The following is a 14,760-nucleotide window of genomic DNA, read 5'->3' as shown; positions in this document are numbered from 1 at the left end:
AGGCCTCATCTCTCTGTTCTCTGTTTTCCATCAGCTCTTGCTTCTCCCATGAGGACTCCCCTGTCACCTGGAATCCCTCTTCTCACACTCCAGCTGACTCTGTCCATCCCAGCTGGACCCTTGCCTTTCCCTCCCCCTCTCCAGCCCCTCACCCAGTTGAATTTTAGACTCCTACTGGGGTCTAAAGGGACCTATTGGGGGCTCAAGGGACTCAAGAGTGTCTTGGAAATTCCACTTGAGACAGAAAAGAGGAAAAAGAAACTCCTTGGAACTGGAAAAGTGGAAAACCTTAAAGGCCTTCTCCACAAATGTTGGTAAACAGCTGTATCCCTTATTAAGTAGGTAACATCAACGTGTTCCATTTTCATCAGAAACACAATTTGTATAAAAATATACAGTGGAGATAAACCGATGAGTTTGTGTTACTCTGTTTTACTGCCTCATGACTAAAATTTTGAAAAACCAAAGGATCTGCTTGCATCCGTCTGTACATTTAAGTATCTATATATATGTATATGTTATGTGTATGTGATTTTTAAAAATCTCTGGGTGATCAAAAGCATTGGCAACAAAAGCCAAAATAGACAAATGGGACCTAATCAAACTCCACAGCTTCTGCACAGCAAAAGAAACAGTCATCAGAGTGAATCGGCAACTAACAGAATGGGAAAAAATTTTTGCAATCTACCCATCTGACAAAGGGCTGATATCCAGAATCTACAAAGAACTTTTACAAGAAAAAAACAAACAAGCCCATTCAAAAGTGGGTGAAGGATATGAACAGACACTTTACAAAAGAAGACATACATGAGGCCAACAAACATATGAAAAAATGCTCACCATCACTGGTCATTAGAGAAATGCAAATCAAAACTACATTGAGATACCATCTCACGCCAGTTAGAATGGCGATCATTAAAAAATCTGGAGACAACAGATGCTGGAGAGGATGTGGAGAAATAGGAACACTTTTACACTGTTGGTGGGAGTGTAAATTAGTTCAACCACTGTGGAAAACAGTGTGGCGATTCCTCAAGGACCTAGAAATAGAAATTCCATTTGACCCAGCAATCCCATTACTGGGTATATATCCAAAGGATTATAAATCGTTCTACTCTAAGGACACATGCACACGAATGTTCATTGCAGCACTGTTCACAATAGCAAAGACCTGGAACCAACCCAAATGCCCATCAATGACCGACTGGACAGGGAAAATGTGGCACATATACACCATGGAATATTATGCAGCCATCAAAAACGATGAGTTCGCGTCCTTTGTAGGGACATGGATGAACCTGGAAACCATCATTCTCAGTAAACTGACACAAGAACAGAAAATCAAACACCGCATGTTCTCACTCATAGGTGGGTGTTGAACAATGAGAACACATGGACACAGGGAGGGGAGCACTATACACTGGGATCTGTTGGGGGGAAATAGGGGAGGGACAGCGGGGGGTGGGGAGTTGGGGAGAGATAGGGCAGGGAGAAATGCCAGATATAGGTGAAGGGGAGGAAGGCAGCAAATCACGCTGCCATGTGTGTACCTATGCAACAATCCTGCATGTTCTTCACATGTACCCCAAAACCTAAAATGCAATAAAAAAAATCTCTGGGTGATGCTATCAACATATATAAAAGAGCTCTATATGATTAGCTTAAAATAAGCACTATATAAAACATTATCTCAAAAAATAGGAACAAACTCAATTGCCCTTTAGCTCACGTGACTTGAGTACTTCTTTAAAAATAAACTAGCTTTACAATTATTCATAAAAATAAAAATAGAAATATCTTCAAAATAGCACGAACTATAATACAGACATACAGTTTTGTTTTTGCTGAATAGGCTTGTGTTGTCTCTGCTAGATGTTTAAGTCCATGAAATTATAAATCCAACCATATAGTGGAATGCACAGTAAAAATGAATTACTTAATTGCTTGATGCGTGTCAGCTGTGAAAGGGAAAAAAGAGGCTGTAAAAGTGTTGTGAAAATCTTGTGTGGTCAAAACTAACTGAAAATGGAAGACTTCACGTATAAGGTTTTATGAAAAATTAGTTTGAATTGTACATTGATGCAAAAGTAGAATTTGGTCCTATCTGTTAAATGACAAATTTTTCTTGGAGTGTTGGTTTGAGAATGTGAAGGGTTTTCCTTGTCTTTTAAGTAATTGGCTTAGGAAACAAAGATTTTGTGTTTTATCAAGATAATTTTTTTGTGTTTTGAATTGTCTTTTATTATATCTTTGATTACTTAAGAAAAGCGAATCTTCTCAATATTCAAAGAACTAAGTTCTTGTTTACAACTATGTAACCTTCTGTATTTGCCTTTAAAATATTTTGTTGTTTTGATTAAATCATCAATATCATATTTAATAAAGTGTTTTAAACTTTTTGACATTTTGTACAAACTTCCCAAAATCAAATTCTAATTTTAAGTCTTTTTGACCTCAGATTAACTTTGGGATTTTCCAGTTGGGTCTCTGGAAGTTCAAAAGATATGTCTCTCACCTTGTAATAGATAAATATTAAACTAATTATTCTTATTTTGTATGTTAAATTATATAGGAAGCGTTTCCAAATGAATCTTCTGTGAGTTATATTTATGGGTATGTTATTGACATGAGTGTTCCAAAAAATTCTATGAGAGTTCTAGAAATCTAATGTGTTATCAGTCAAAATTTTGGTTATATTAAAATGTTGTGTGCTATAAAATAACCAAACTTCCTTGCCAATCACATCATTATTAAAAAACTCTCATCAGATTTTTAACCACGATTGTTTTAAGCCTGTCATTCATAGACAGCTGTTCTTATTTTTGTGGCAATATAGTTATTTGCATAAGTTCAGTAAGAATCTCTTCTCTTTGTACTAGGATATAACTAGAAACACCGGTTCTAGGACCAAGGCTTTGACATGGTTCTTCTTTCCTTTGAAAAAAGGTGTAAAGATTCTCTGCTTGACCAACCTTTAGTTGGGCTTCGGACCCTTCTCCTAGGCCCGTCTGTGCATTTCCTTGTAAAATGACATTTTTAGCAAAGAATCCTGCAAAGTCAGTTTAGCAGGAGCGCACCTACCCACGCTTGACATCTGCTCACCTTGATATTCTTTCGCCCTCGATAGCTGATCGGGTCCCTCATCCTCCACCATCCCGCAGGTGATGTCGGTCACCCTGGCCTGCCTTCAGCAAGAATCCCGTTAGGTGGGTTTAGCCGGAATCCCCTGACCCTGGCGCCTCCTCTTGGTAACTCTCCATCCACTCACCCTGAACCCACGCCTTGGCTGTGGCGCCCCGCTGTCTGCTGTCCGTGTGGTGTTTGGAACTGAGCCCTGCTAGGGTTTGGGTATTGGACCCTGCAAACCTCATGTTGAAATTCGATGCCCACTGTGGGATTTGGGGCCTAGTGAGAGGTTTTTGGGTCATGGGGGTGGATCCCTCATGAATAGACTAATGCTCTGGCAGTTCCCACGAAAGCTGGTTGTTAAAAAGAGGCTGGCTCTCCCTCCATGCCATCTCCTGCTTCCTCTCTTCATCTGAGCTCTGCACACGCACGTGGCCATGAGTGGAAGCAGCCTGGGGCCTCCCCAGACGCAGACACTGGCACCACGCTTCTCACACAGCCTGCAGAACTGTGAGCCAGAAACCTCTTTTCTTTATAAATTGCCCAGCCTCAGGCGTTCCTTCACAGCAATGCAAGACGGACTGAGAGGAGCCCAGTCTCTCTCCCCCGGCGCCAGCCCTGTGCCAATCGCACGGGTCCTGAATCAAATCTTCCTTCCTGTGTTTCAACAGGTGTCATTCCATGTTTGGCTCTTCAACCCCAAGCCCCTCTAGCGGGAGGGCGCTGCTTAGGAATGACCTGATTTTGGGACAAGGCGACTCCGACGTCCTCCATCTCTCACTGTTGCCAGTGGAGACAGCTGAGGGCAGCGGGGAAGGTCGGCGGCGGCGGCACCACACCCTGGAGCCCTGGTCTCTTTGGTTACAGTTTGAATGTTCCCACTGCATCTCCCTGCCATGTGCAGGGGTGTGATTGTGTGGCTGGGGCGGGGGAAGGGGGGACGAGGTCTCCCTTCCCACTAAGGACAGAAGGACAGTCCTAAGATGGGATGGGAGCCCTGGATGAGAGAGTATGAGCCTCATGGCGTGGGGGAGCGGGGCTGCTGTTAGCCACGGTAGTGATACGTCCTCCTCTAGGACTGGGAACGGGGAGGTGGCGGCATCTCCCACCCCAGGGTGCTGAACCCAGGGGGTGCCGGGCACGGAGGGGCACGGAGGGCACGTGTGGGACAGTGACGCCCTGGCCCTTGGCACACACCTAATGCTGCGAATAAAGCAGCACCACGACCCGCAGCTCTAGACAACATCCAGTTTGTTTCGGCGTCTAAATACATGTTCGGGGCCTTAGGACAGACGGCCGGGAAGCAGTTGTTCCCCTCCCCAAACAGAGACCGCTTGAATGTGAAATCAGAAGTTTAATATGACACAATTAAATATATATATATATATTTCACACTGGAGGCTTTCTCTTGAAACATAAAGAGTTAGAAATTACAAGTAGGTATATGCTTCCTATATTCAGATAAATTCATTCTATTAATTATTTAAATTCCAGATAGAGAGAAATAATTTTGGAAAGAAATGACAGCGATATGAAAGCAGATGTTCATGACAATACCACGTGCGGGCATAAGCGGTATTTTGGCATCGCTCCGTCCGTTCAGCAGGCCGCTTTCCCTCTGCTCCTGCCTTTGGCGCCTCTGATCTGTCAAGACGGGAGGAACGCTGTGGGGAGCGGCAGGGTGGAGGCGCCTTTTCTACCCTCAACCCTACGCGGGAAATCTGCAGCCCACACGGCCGCCTCTGCGCCGTCTTCCATGTGATCGTTCTGGGTTAATGAAGCGAATTGTCCTATTTCTGGGGTAGGGGGTGATGGCAAATCTGATACACAGATGTCATTTTGTCAAATCTGAATCATCTCTGTGTGCTTAGGTTTACATGACGTGAAAACACGTGGCTAAGTGATCCCAGGAAGAGGTGGCAGGGCGGCTGGGTGCGCCTCTCACTTCCCTTCCCGGCTCTAAGCGGCACGTGAGGTCTCCCTGCGTCTCCTCTTCTCCCGGGAGACGCTCTCGGGCGTCTCTGGGACGTGCTGGAGGAGACAGCAGGGGCCGGGCAGGGTTGGTGCTCCCAGGACCCTCACCGCTTGCTAAATGCCCAGACTTCTTGTTCCTGGTTCTTGTTATCTCTCAGGCAGGCATTCAGGGGGCATCTGTTTTCGTAATGTAGAAATCAATATTTTAACATTAAAAACACGTCTCAGTGTTGGGTGCAGCTGTGACTTTGCAAAGGTGAGGTTGGGGAGTGCCAGCCTCAAGCGGGTGTCTGTCCCTGGGGAAGCCCGTGAATCTCTCCTGGGGGTGGCAGGTGTGGCTGCGGGGGGCTGTCCATGGCGCTCAGGGCAGTGCTGATGCTGATGGGAGTGCAGACGCCGTGACTGTCTCCCTTGCCCTGAAGCTGCAGGACGTTCGGTTCTGTCCCAGTGGCTTCTCCCAGTGAGAAATGGTCTTGAAGACAAATGCCAAATGTGACTTGTGTGCCGGGTGGTTGGCGGCATGCAGCCAGCCTCCCCTGCTCCTGCATGGCAGATCCGCCCCCGGAAAGTGGCAGCGGGCAAGCACACTCTTCCTGCAAACCGCCTCCAACAGGCTGGCTGCGGCATCATTAACGCAACCTTACTTGCATGTAAGAATGTGATGGGTGCTTTAAGAAAAAGTATTTTTTTAAGAAAGTGAAAATCGATGAACCGATTCCCCTCCACCCATAACCAGATTTTCCCACAAATGTCTCGTTATTATTGTTTGATTAAACAAAAGTACACATTTTAACTGCTAAACTGCACTGACTACGGGAGAGCTAAGGGCCCTATTACTATGCAGTTATAATAGAAGACACACAATTAAAGTCGGATCACCATCCCTGACGACATCCGTGGGGCGGGGGCGCCCCCGAGGCCCCCGAGGCCGTGGCGCTCACTGGGGAAGGGCCTTGAGGATGGCGTTCACCTCCTCAGCCACGGCTGTCAGCGCGAACTCAAACTGCTCCTGCAGGGCGAGAAAGGAGAGAAGAGCCGATGAGAGCGGCGTCCTCCCCCCTTCCTTCTGCGGCGTCAGCGCCGGGCAAATGAAATGACTGCGGCGTCCTCCCCCCTTCCCACTGCAGCGTCAGCTCCATGGGCTCTTTTGCAGAAACTGTTTAGCAACAAAAGTGAAAGGCTCAGTTTTCCTTAGAGAGGGAAGTGGACCCTTTGGTTTGGGACACCGACGCAACTGGAATTTCTCTTGCAATAGATAGCCTCATCTTCCCCCTGGGGGAGAAGCTGCCCACAGAAGCAGCGGGAAGGAAACGGCTCCCTGAATCCTGACCCGTCCTTCTGACCCTATGACTGCAGGATGCCTCCTCATGGCCGCCCGCCTTGGTGGACGGAGGGAGGGGCAGGTGCAGACACCAGACGGACGTGGCCATTAAAACTCACTCTGAGGGCCAAGCTTGGGCGTTTCTGTCCTTGAAAGTGTGGTGTGATCGCTTTTGAGATCCACCTGTTACTCAGCCCAAACCCACTCCACTCCACGTGCCAAGACACCGCCCCTTCTCCACACCCCTCCTGGCTCGGCGGGTGCACGTCCACAGCCACTCGGGCAGGCACACCGGAGGGCACCCCTCCCTTGCATGCCAGCCTGCCAAGAGCATCCAGTGGGCCTGAGGGACGGGTTCATGACGCCAGGACTGTTCGCACCTCCAAAGACCCAGGCTTAGCACCGGAGAGCAGAACTGTGTCCTCTCCCGCAGCTGAGGTGGATAAATGCTGATTTCCTCATGCTCTTCCGTTTCCAGCTCAAAACACTGCTGTGGAAAACCCGAGAGCAGGCCGCAGCACTCCAGCTACAGCCGAGGACACACGGACGGTGACGGCAAGCACCCTGCTCCCCAGCCAGCAGCTTCTGGAAGGAAAGCCCTGTCACTGGTAAATACTTGCTCATTTAAGGAACAGAGTAGCCCTGAATAAAACATGGTTAATTTCCATTTCTGAATGTTTAGTGTGTAACACAAATGTGGAGAATAACGTTATGCCCATTTTGAGACAAGACAGCTTCTCCTTTCACATCTCCCACGCTGAGGCTGATGGAGGGTCCGCTGGGGGCCACACCGCCCTTGCTGGCATGGCCACAGGGCCTCTTAGTGGGCGTGTTGGAAGCCGTTATTAAAGGAGTCAGCTGAGCGCGGTGGTCGCGTCCGGGCGCTGTGAAGGTGCGTCCGTGTGCGCCTGTCTCTCCCACCTCTGCACTGGCAGGAGGCACCGTTCCTCTCCTGGAAATCACGTGGGAGCTGCCCCTGGACGGGGAGGGGCTCGGGTCTGGCTGTGCTGGGAAGTGTTCTGCCTGGATGCCGGTTCCTGCCCCGTCTCTCACACCGAGTTTGTTCATGAAGGTGCTGTTTAGAGGATCCAGGAAAATCCACACCCACAGCCGCCCAGGCCATCCTCCCGCGTGCTGGGCTGCCGGGGCACCCACCAAGGCTTCGTGAGGACTCGGAAAGGCCCAGAACGAAGCGTGGCTTTTCGGGAATGTGAGTGTCATCTACCCATTTACATCTTGTGACACACTGGAAACCTCACCTGAGAAACGATCTTTAAGGGAGAATAGAGAAGGGCTGCCGCCCCGCAGCCCCATCACACGCGGAGGCTGGACGGCGCTGATGCCCAGGCTGGGGGCTGATCACTCAGAGCTGCCACTTGGGCAACCAGCGGCAAGCACAACATTCACGCTAGGGGAGAAGACAGGCAGGTCAGCTACACCAGGGTCTCCGTCGTAACCATTCACACTGCACAGTCGCCAGACAGAGCAGCAGAGAGGGACCCGGGCCGCGGAGACTGGTGCTCCATTCACTGGCCACGTTTGGCACTGTTACCACCCTCTTTGGCCCAAGGGAGAGGACGCTTGGCTGGGTGCGTGGCTGGTGTGCACTGGGCACCTTACTCGGGGCCCGCTGAGCCCCATGGGCATCGGCTGGCGGGAGGAGGGGGCACTTCCTGGAAGGGTGCTGTGAGTCTCAGGGCTGCTGTTTGAGGGGACAGGGGCTCGTCCTTTATCGTGTCAGCGCCGGGATGCAGCGTCTATGCCCTGTGGGCCCTCGAGGGTCGGTGGCCACATTCAGAGCAGCATCGGCTGTGCGAATATCACCTAGACCGCACCCTGGAACCCGCGTAGGCTGGGAAAATGCCAGCATCTGGAGCTTATTTCAAAGGAGTGAAATACAATAGCAGTAGATGGCCAGAAGGCCATTTTAGCTAGAGTGCATCTCAGCGCCAGCAGTCTGAGCAGGAGGCGCAAAGCCTCCTGGGTTTGCAAAGACAGGACATTTGAGGGGCTGAGACAGGACATCCTGAGCAAGAAAGCATTTTTGAAAGTATCCTAAAATAAGATTTGAGGGCTGCTGGAGAAAGGTCCACAGCTTCTTCCAGTTGACCTGCATGCCCCGTGGAGAAGTGGCTGAGGCGGGACGGCTGAGCCAGGCTCCGGCTGGGTCAGGCTGTCTGCTCACCAACCCTGGGTCCACGCTGGACAGCACATGGGAACACTCGCCTCAGGCTGGCCCGGGACAACCACAGGGTGCCCGCGTAGTTGGGTGGAGGGATGGAGGCTGCAGGAGCGGCCGTGGCTCTCGGACACCTGCTGCTGGGGTTGGGGTCAGCCAGGGCCGGAGTCAGCCAGGGCTGGAAGCTGTGGAGCTTCGTGGGGGCTGCTCGGATTTCTATTTGTGCTTATGTTTACATTTGTAATCCCGCAGGTGTAAACAAAGGCCTGGCTGGAGTTAGGCGGCAGCGAGCGTGTCTCGGACCTCCCGTGCCCTCCAGGAGGCGCCCACACCAGGCGGGGCAGCTTCCTCCGCACCTCTCAGAACGGGGTGAGGATGAAACAGCTTCCTGTGTCTGTCACCTTCAGCTTCTCTTTTCACAAAAGTAGACCAGCTCCAAGCCACATCCTGAGAGTTGAGCCCTGCCAAAGTTAGGGACTAGGCACTGTATGTGTACGATGGGGCAGAGGGACAGAGATGGAGAGACGGAGACACATGGAGAGAGATGGAGAGAAGTGGAGAGAGACGGAGAGAGACAGAGAGAGACGGAGAGAGACAGAGACAGAGAGACAGAGAGAGATGGAGAGAGACAGAGAGAGATAGAAAGACAGAGAGAGGTGGAGAGAGACAGAGAGAGGTAGAGAGAGATGGAGAGAGACAGAGAGACAGAGAGAGATGGAGAGAGACAGAGAGAGATGGAGAGAGACAGAGAGAGATGGAGAGAGGCAGAGAGATAGAGACGGAGAGAGGCGGAGAGATGGAGAGCTATGGAAATGAACAGTTTCAGTGGCACGGGAGGCCTTGGGAGAAGTGGGCTGCAGGCCTGGGGCTGACGTGTGGGCGTGGACTGGGCTGTGTGCGATGGAGTCGTGTCTGTCACTCCGGTGCTGTGCAGGGTGGGAGAGAAAGAAGCATGTCTGGGCCAAGGCCCTGCTTCTGGGACCGAGGACCTACACGGGGCACATCTGAGGAAGAGGCTGAGGTTGGGCTTTAGGACAAGGGGCTGGTGTAGAAGAAAATGGGGAAGGAAGAAACTCAAATGCAGACGTGAAGACGGCAGGTAGGGGACAGTGACACATGGGCACCGTGTGGAGATGCGCGGGGGCTCCCAACACGTGAGGAAGGCGAGGGAGGGCTCCCGTCCAGTGAGGAGGGTGCTGGGGGGGCTTCCCATCCAGTGAGAAGGGCGTGGTGGGGGGGCTTCCCATCCAGTGAGAAGGGCGTGGTGGGGGGGCCTTCTGTCCAGTGAGGAGGACGCTGGGGGGCTTCCTGTCCAGTGAGGAGGGCGCTGGGGGGCTTCCTGTCCAGTGAGGAAGGTGCTGGGGGGCTTCCCATCCAGTGAGAAGGGCGTGGGGGGGCTTTCTGTCCAGTCAGGAGGGTGCTGGGGGGGCTTCCCATCCAGTGAGAAGGGCGCGGGGGGGGGCCTTCTGTCCAGTGAGAAGGGCGTGGGGGGGCCTTCTGTCCAGTGAGGAGGGTGCTGGGGGGCTTCCTGTCCAGTGAGGAGGGCGCTGGGGGGGCCTTCTGTCCAGTCAGGAGGGTGCTGGGGGGCTTCCTGTCCAGTGAGGAGGGTACGGGGCTTCTTGGGTGTGGGACACACTCATCACTGGCTCTACTTCTGGAACTGACAAATGTGAAAGAGGACATACCATTGTGCACAGGAGTGAGTTAAAGTTCTTGGTTAAAGGGGAAACCTGTGAGGTGTGTGGAAGGAAGAGAAGAACCCATCTACAACAGACGCACAGACGGAGAGAGGTGTGATTTCAGCCTTGTCCGGCACCCTCAAGTCTTCTGAAGGTGTGTGCATGTGGAGTGTTTGTGAGGCTGTGCCGGTGTGCATGCATGCATGCAGCTGTGTGTGGATGTGCACTGTGTGTGGGTGTGTGGGGGAATGTGTGCAGCGGTGCAGGTGTGCACAGATGTGTGGGTATGTGCAGTGTATGTGGCTGTGTGCACCATGTGCATGGGTGTGTGGGGGTGTGTGCAGCTGTGCAGGTATGTGCATGTGTAGTGTCCATGGCTGTGTGGATGTGCACTGTGTGTACAGTGGTGCAGCTGTGCATGGGTGTGTGCACAGTGTGCATGGCTGTGTGGGTGTGCACCACATGTGGGTGTGGTGTGTGCCATGTGTGCAAGTGTGTGTGCAGGTGTGTGCACAGTGTGCATGTCTGCATGTGGGTGTGCACCGTATGTGTGGGTGTGTAGGAGTGTGTGGGGGTGTGTGCACAGTGTGCATGACTGCATGTGGGTGTATACTGTATGTATGGGTGTGTAGGTGAGTGCACAGGTGTGTGCAGGTGTGCACGACTGCATGTGGGTATACACTAGTGTGTGTGCAGGTGTGTATAGGTGTGTGCATACACAGTGCATGTCTGCATGTGGGTATACACCATATGTGTGGGTGTGGTGTGGGGGTGTATAGGAGTGTGTGCAGATGTGCATGGGTGTGTGCAGATGTGTAAGCAGTGTCTGCACATGGGTGTACACCATGGGTGGGTGTGTTGTGTGTGCAAGTGTGCACGGGTGTGTGCAGGTGTGTGCGCACACTGTGCCTGCATGTGTGTGTGGGGGGGTGTGCACCATGTGTGCAGGTGTGTGCAGTGTGCATGTCTGCATTAGTATACACCATATGTGGGGGTGTGTAGGAGTGTGTGTGGGTGTGTGCAGGTGTGTTGTGTGTGCAAGTGTGCACGGGTGTGTGCAGGTGTGTGTGCACACTGTGCCTGCATGTGCGTGTGTGGGGGTGTGCACCATGTGTGCAGGTGTGTGCAGTGTGCATGTCTGCATTAGTATACACCATATGTGGGGGTGTGTACGAGTGTGTGTGGGTGTGTGCAGGTGCGTGTAGGTGTGTGCAGTGTGCCTGCCTGTGCATGTGGGGGTGTGTGGGGGTGTGCACCATGTGTGCAGATGTGTGCAGTGTGCATGTCTGCATTAGTATACACCATATGTGGGGGTGTGCAGGTGTGCACAGGTGTGCATGGGTGTGTGCAGGTGCCTGCATATGGGTGTACACTGCATGTGTGGGTGTGTAGGTGTGTGGGGTGTGCGCCGTGTGCAGGTGTGTGTGGGTGTGTGTAGGTGTGTGCAGTGTGCCTGCATGTGCATGTGGGTGTGTGGGGGGGTGTGCACCATGTGTGCAGTGTGCATGTCTGCATTAGTATACACCATATGTGGGGGTGTGTAGGAGTGTGTGGGTGTGTGCAGGTGTGCATGGGTGTGTGCAGGTGCCTGCATATGGGTGTACACTGCATGTGTGGGTGTGTAGGAGTGTGTGGGGTGTGCGCTGTGTGCACGTGTGTGTGAGGTGCGTGGCTATGTGAGTGTGCCGCCTGTCTGGCAGCTCGTGTGGTGTTGCATCCTGAGCTGCCGTTTGGCCTCTGGGTGCCCAGTCTTGTCTTCTAAGATGATGGAGTTTGTAATCAGAGACTAAGTTGCCAAATGCTCAGTGGGCACTGGTGAAATGTTTTCTTTTTGACCCAAATTCCAGGAAGGAAACAGCTATCCTGAGGGTCATCTTTTTCACCACAATGATGATGTTTTGCTGTCAGGGCCTGTGGTCATCCTGGCCACCGACTCTGGGCGCTCACCAACATCGGCTTGTTCCTTCCTGGTCTTCAGCTCCAAACGAGGCGACGTGACTTCCTGCGTTCAAAGGAGTTGCAGACGGCCTCCTCTTGGCTTCGCAGAAGCAAGCGTTCAGAATGGATGGCACCATTTTGCCCAAATCATTTTTCTATCTTTTTGTGAAATTGAACCTCTGGAGGAAGCTGACTCTCAGGGTGTCGCTGGGCAGCACAGTCAGAGATAACGACAAGGTGGTGACTTTCGCGTGGTTCCCATTTCCCCTGCCTTGAAGTTTCAGGACTGATTTATGTGCATGCTCCAAGACAGCTCCCGAACGGGGTGAACCCCTGCGGACGCCCGGTCCAAGACGGAAGCAGCCAGGAGGCTGCTGGAGTGCAGAAAACGGGGCTTCAGGTCACAAAGTGATCTGGGCAACAGGGCCAGGGTGTGTACGTGTCACCTTGCCATTTGTTTATTTATTTAAGTTTGGTTTTATTCGAAGTTCTGGGATACATGTGCAGGGCGGGCAGGTGTGTCACAGGTCAACGTGGGCATGGTGGTTTGCGCACCTATCACCCATCAACGAGGTGTTAAGCGCTCCATGCATCAGCTCTGTATCCTGCTGCTCTCCCTCCCGCTTCCCCCCTTACGGGCTCCCGTGTGTGGTGCTCTCCTCCCGGTGTCCATGTGTTCTCACTGTTCAGCTCTCACTTATAAGTGAGAACATGTGGTGCTTGCTTTTCTGTTCCTGCATTTGTTTGCTGAGGATAACAGCTTCCAGCCCCACCCACATCCCTGCAAAGGACGTGATCTCGTTCCTTTTCACGGCTGCGTAGTACTCCATCGTATATATGTACCATACTTTCTTTATCCAGTCTTTTCACTGATGGGTGTTTAGGTTGATTCCATGTCTTTGCTATCATCTTGCCATTTAAAAATAGAATAGAATGGAGTACCTGGCATGCAATGATCTTGACTGTGGCTTCCTTTTTGTCTGATGAGTCCTGAAGAGCCTCAGTTCAGGAAGGGTCTTGGGACCACCCTGCACCCCCTCAGCCATCTGTGTGCTGGGAGGGGCTTGTTTTGGCAAACGGGACACACACCAGAGGCTTACAGGGTTTGCTCTTTGCAATTTTTTTCACTTTTGGCAAGAAGATATCTCCTTGCAAGGATTTTGCCCAGACCCATCCTAAAGCCAGTGTGTGTTCTGGGCAAACTCACCTATCTGGAGGGAAGAGGGTGACTGAGAGGCAGGCAGAGGTGGGGGAGGAAACGGATTCCAATGTGTGGTTTCCTGGGGCTTGTCCCAGAGTGGCCTCGGTGTGGAGTCACGATCACTCTTGCCTGAGGCGGCACTCGCCGTCCGTTCCCGGCTACACGTGCCCCATTCTCCCGGCATCCATGGCCTCCTCCATCCAGCGACACAGGGCCAGCTGGAAGGTGGCATGTGCCTGCCTTGACAAGGCCACCTCTTTCACTACCAGGCAGCCACTCCAGGGGGATGGTCAGTGCAGCAAGACGGACCTTCCTTCCGTGGCACAAAACCTGGGAAGTCCTTGTCACTGGAGCAGCAGCTGTCCTGTGTCACCTCCTCTCTCGATGGCTTCGCTGTACGTGCCGAGTGCTGTGGTGAACCCGCACAAAGAGAGATAGATGTGCACACGTCCCAGCTTCTCTCGCGAGGCACTGAGTAACCGCACAGGGAAAAATCCTCACCCAGCCATGCAGAGACCTCCAGACACGTGCGTCAGTGGGTGTGGACATGCTGTCCACTCACGAGGGACATTCCTGTCCCCCTGCCCTGACCACGGGGGACGCGGCACACCCCAGCCAAGAGGCGTTCCACAAAGACAGAGCAAGGCCGCTGGCGCGCTAGAAGACCTCATGGCTGTGAAGCGTCCTGGACGCCAGAGGAGCCGTGATGCCCCCACGTGGTAGCTGTGAGCGTGTCCCGCTCCAGGGAAGCTCCCTGATGGGGCACGTGGGCATCGGTCCACGCCTGTCGGTCAGTCAGTGGTGTGCCGATGCCGACTTCCTGGGCTTGGTCACTGTGCTGTGGCTATCCGAGGTGTTCACATCTGGGGAAGCTGGGTGGAGGGCTGGTGGATTATTTCTGTGTGTGGTTTTTTTTTTTGCTCAGGAGGCGAAGGCAAGAGAATCACATGCACCTGGGAGGCTGAGGTTGCGGTGAGCCAAGATTGCGCCACTGCACTCCAGCCTGGGCGACAGAGCGAGACTCTGTCTCAAAAACAAACCGAAAACCTAAGAAAATATAGTGTCCTGAGACTAATAAAGAACTTTCACAAAATCACCCGAGATTTTCGTTACAATCGCCCTGTTGCTGCAAACTGGCCTCCGCAGCAAGTGTGAGCGATTCTGGGTGTGGGAGTATGCTGTGCCCTGGGGCGTCCGCACGGCGCAGGCCCTGGGAGGCCGGGCGGCGATCAGCGAGCCCGGAACACCATCCTGAGCATTCTGGGATTTATCGTCACCCTCGTTTTACAAAAACGCCGCCTTCCCCCCAACCCCCAATCCAGGAACCGAAAGTGCCGGTGAA

At 52.4% G+C, this 14,760-nt stretch overlaps 1 protein-coding gene across 6 annotated transcripts in view; it reads right to left on the bottom strand.

The window, feature by feature from the left end:
* Positions 1–4,460: 4,460 nt before the first annotated feature.
* The window catches only part of PTPRN2 (protein tyrosine phosphatase receptor type N2), a 1,009,611-nt gene continuing 999,311 nt past the window's right edge, over positions 4,461–14,760 (bottom strand). For all 6 annotated transcript variants that reach the window (XM_064367217.1, XM_064367124.1, XM_064367043.1 and 3 more), the window contains one exon: positions 4,461–6,109. In XM_064367217.1, the coding sequence (XP_064223287.1) occupies positions 6,038–6,109 (72 nt within the window). In that variant the 3' untranslated portion in view covers positions 4,461–6,037. The remainder of the gene's footprint in view (positions 6,110–14,760) is intronic.

This window comes from Aotus nancymaae, unplaced genomic scaffold, assembly GCF_030222135.1.
Source record: "Aotus nancymaae isolate 86718 unplaced genomic scaffold, 86718_ANA_hifiasm-v0.15.2.pri h1tg000002l, whole genome shotgun sequence".
Lineage (NCBI taxonomy): Eukaryota > Metazoa > Chordata > Mammalia > Primates > Aotidae > Aotus > Aotus nancymaae.
This window is presented reverse-complemented; position numbering and strand designations above follow the sequence as displayed.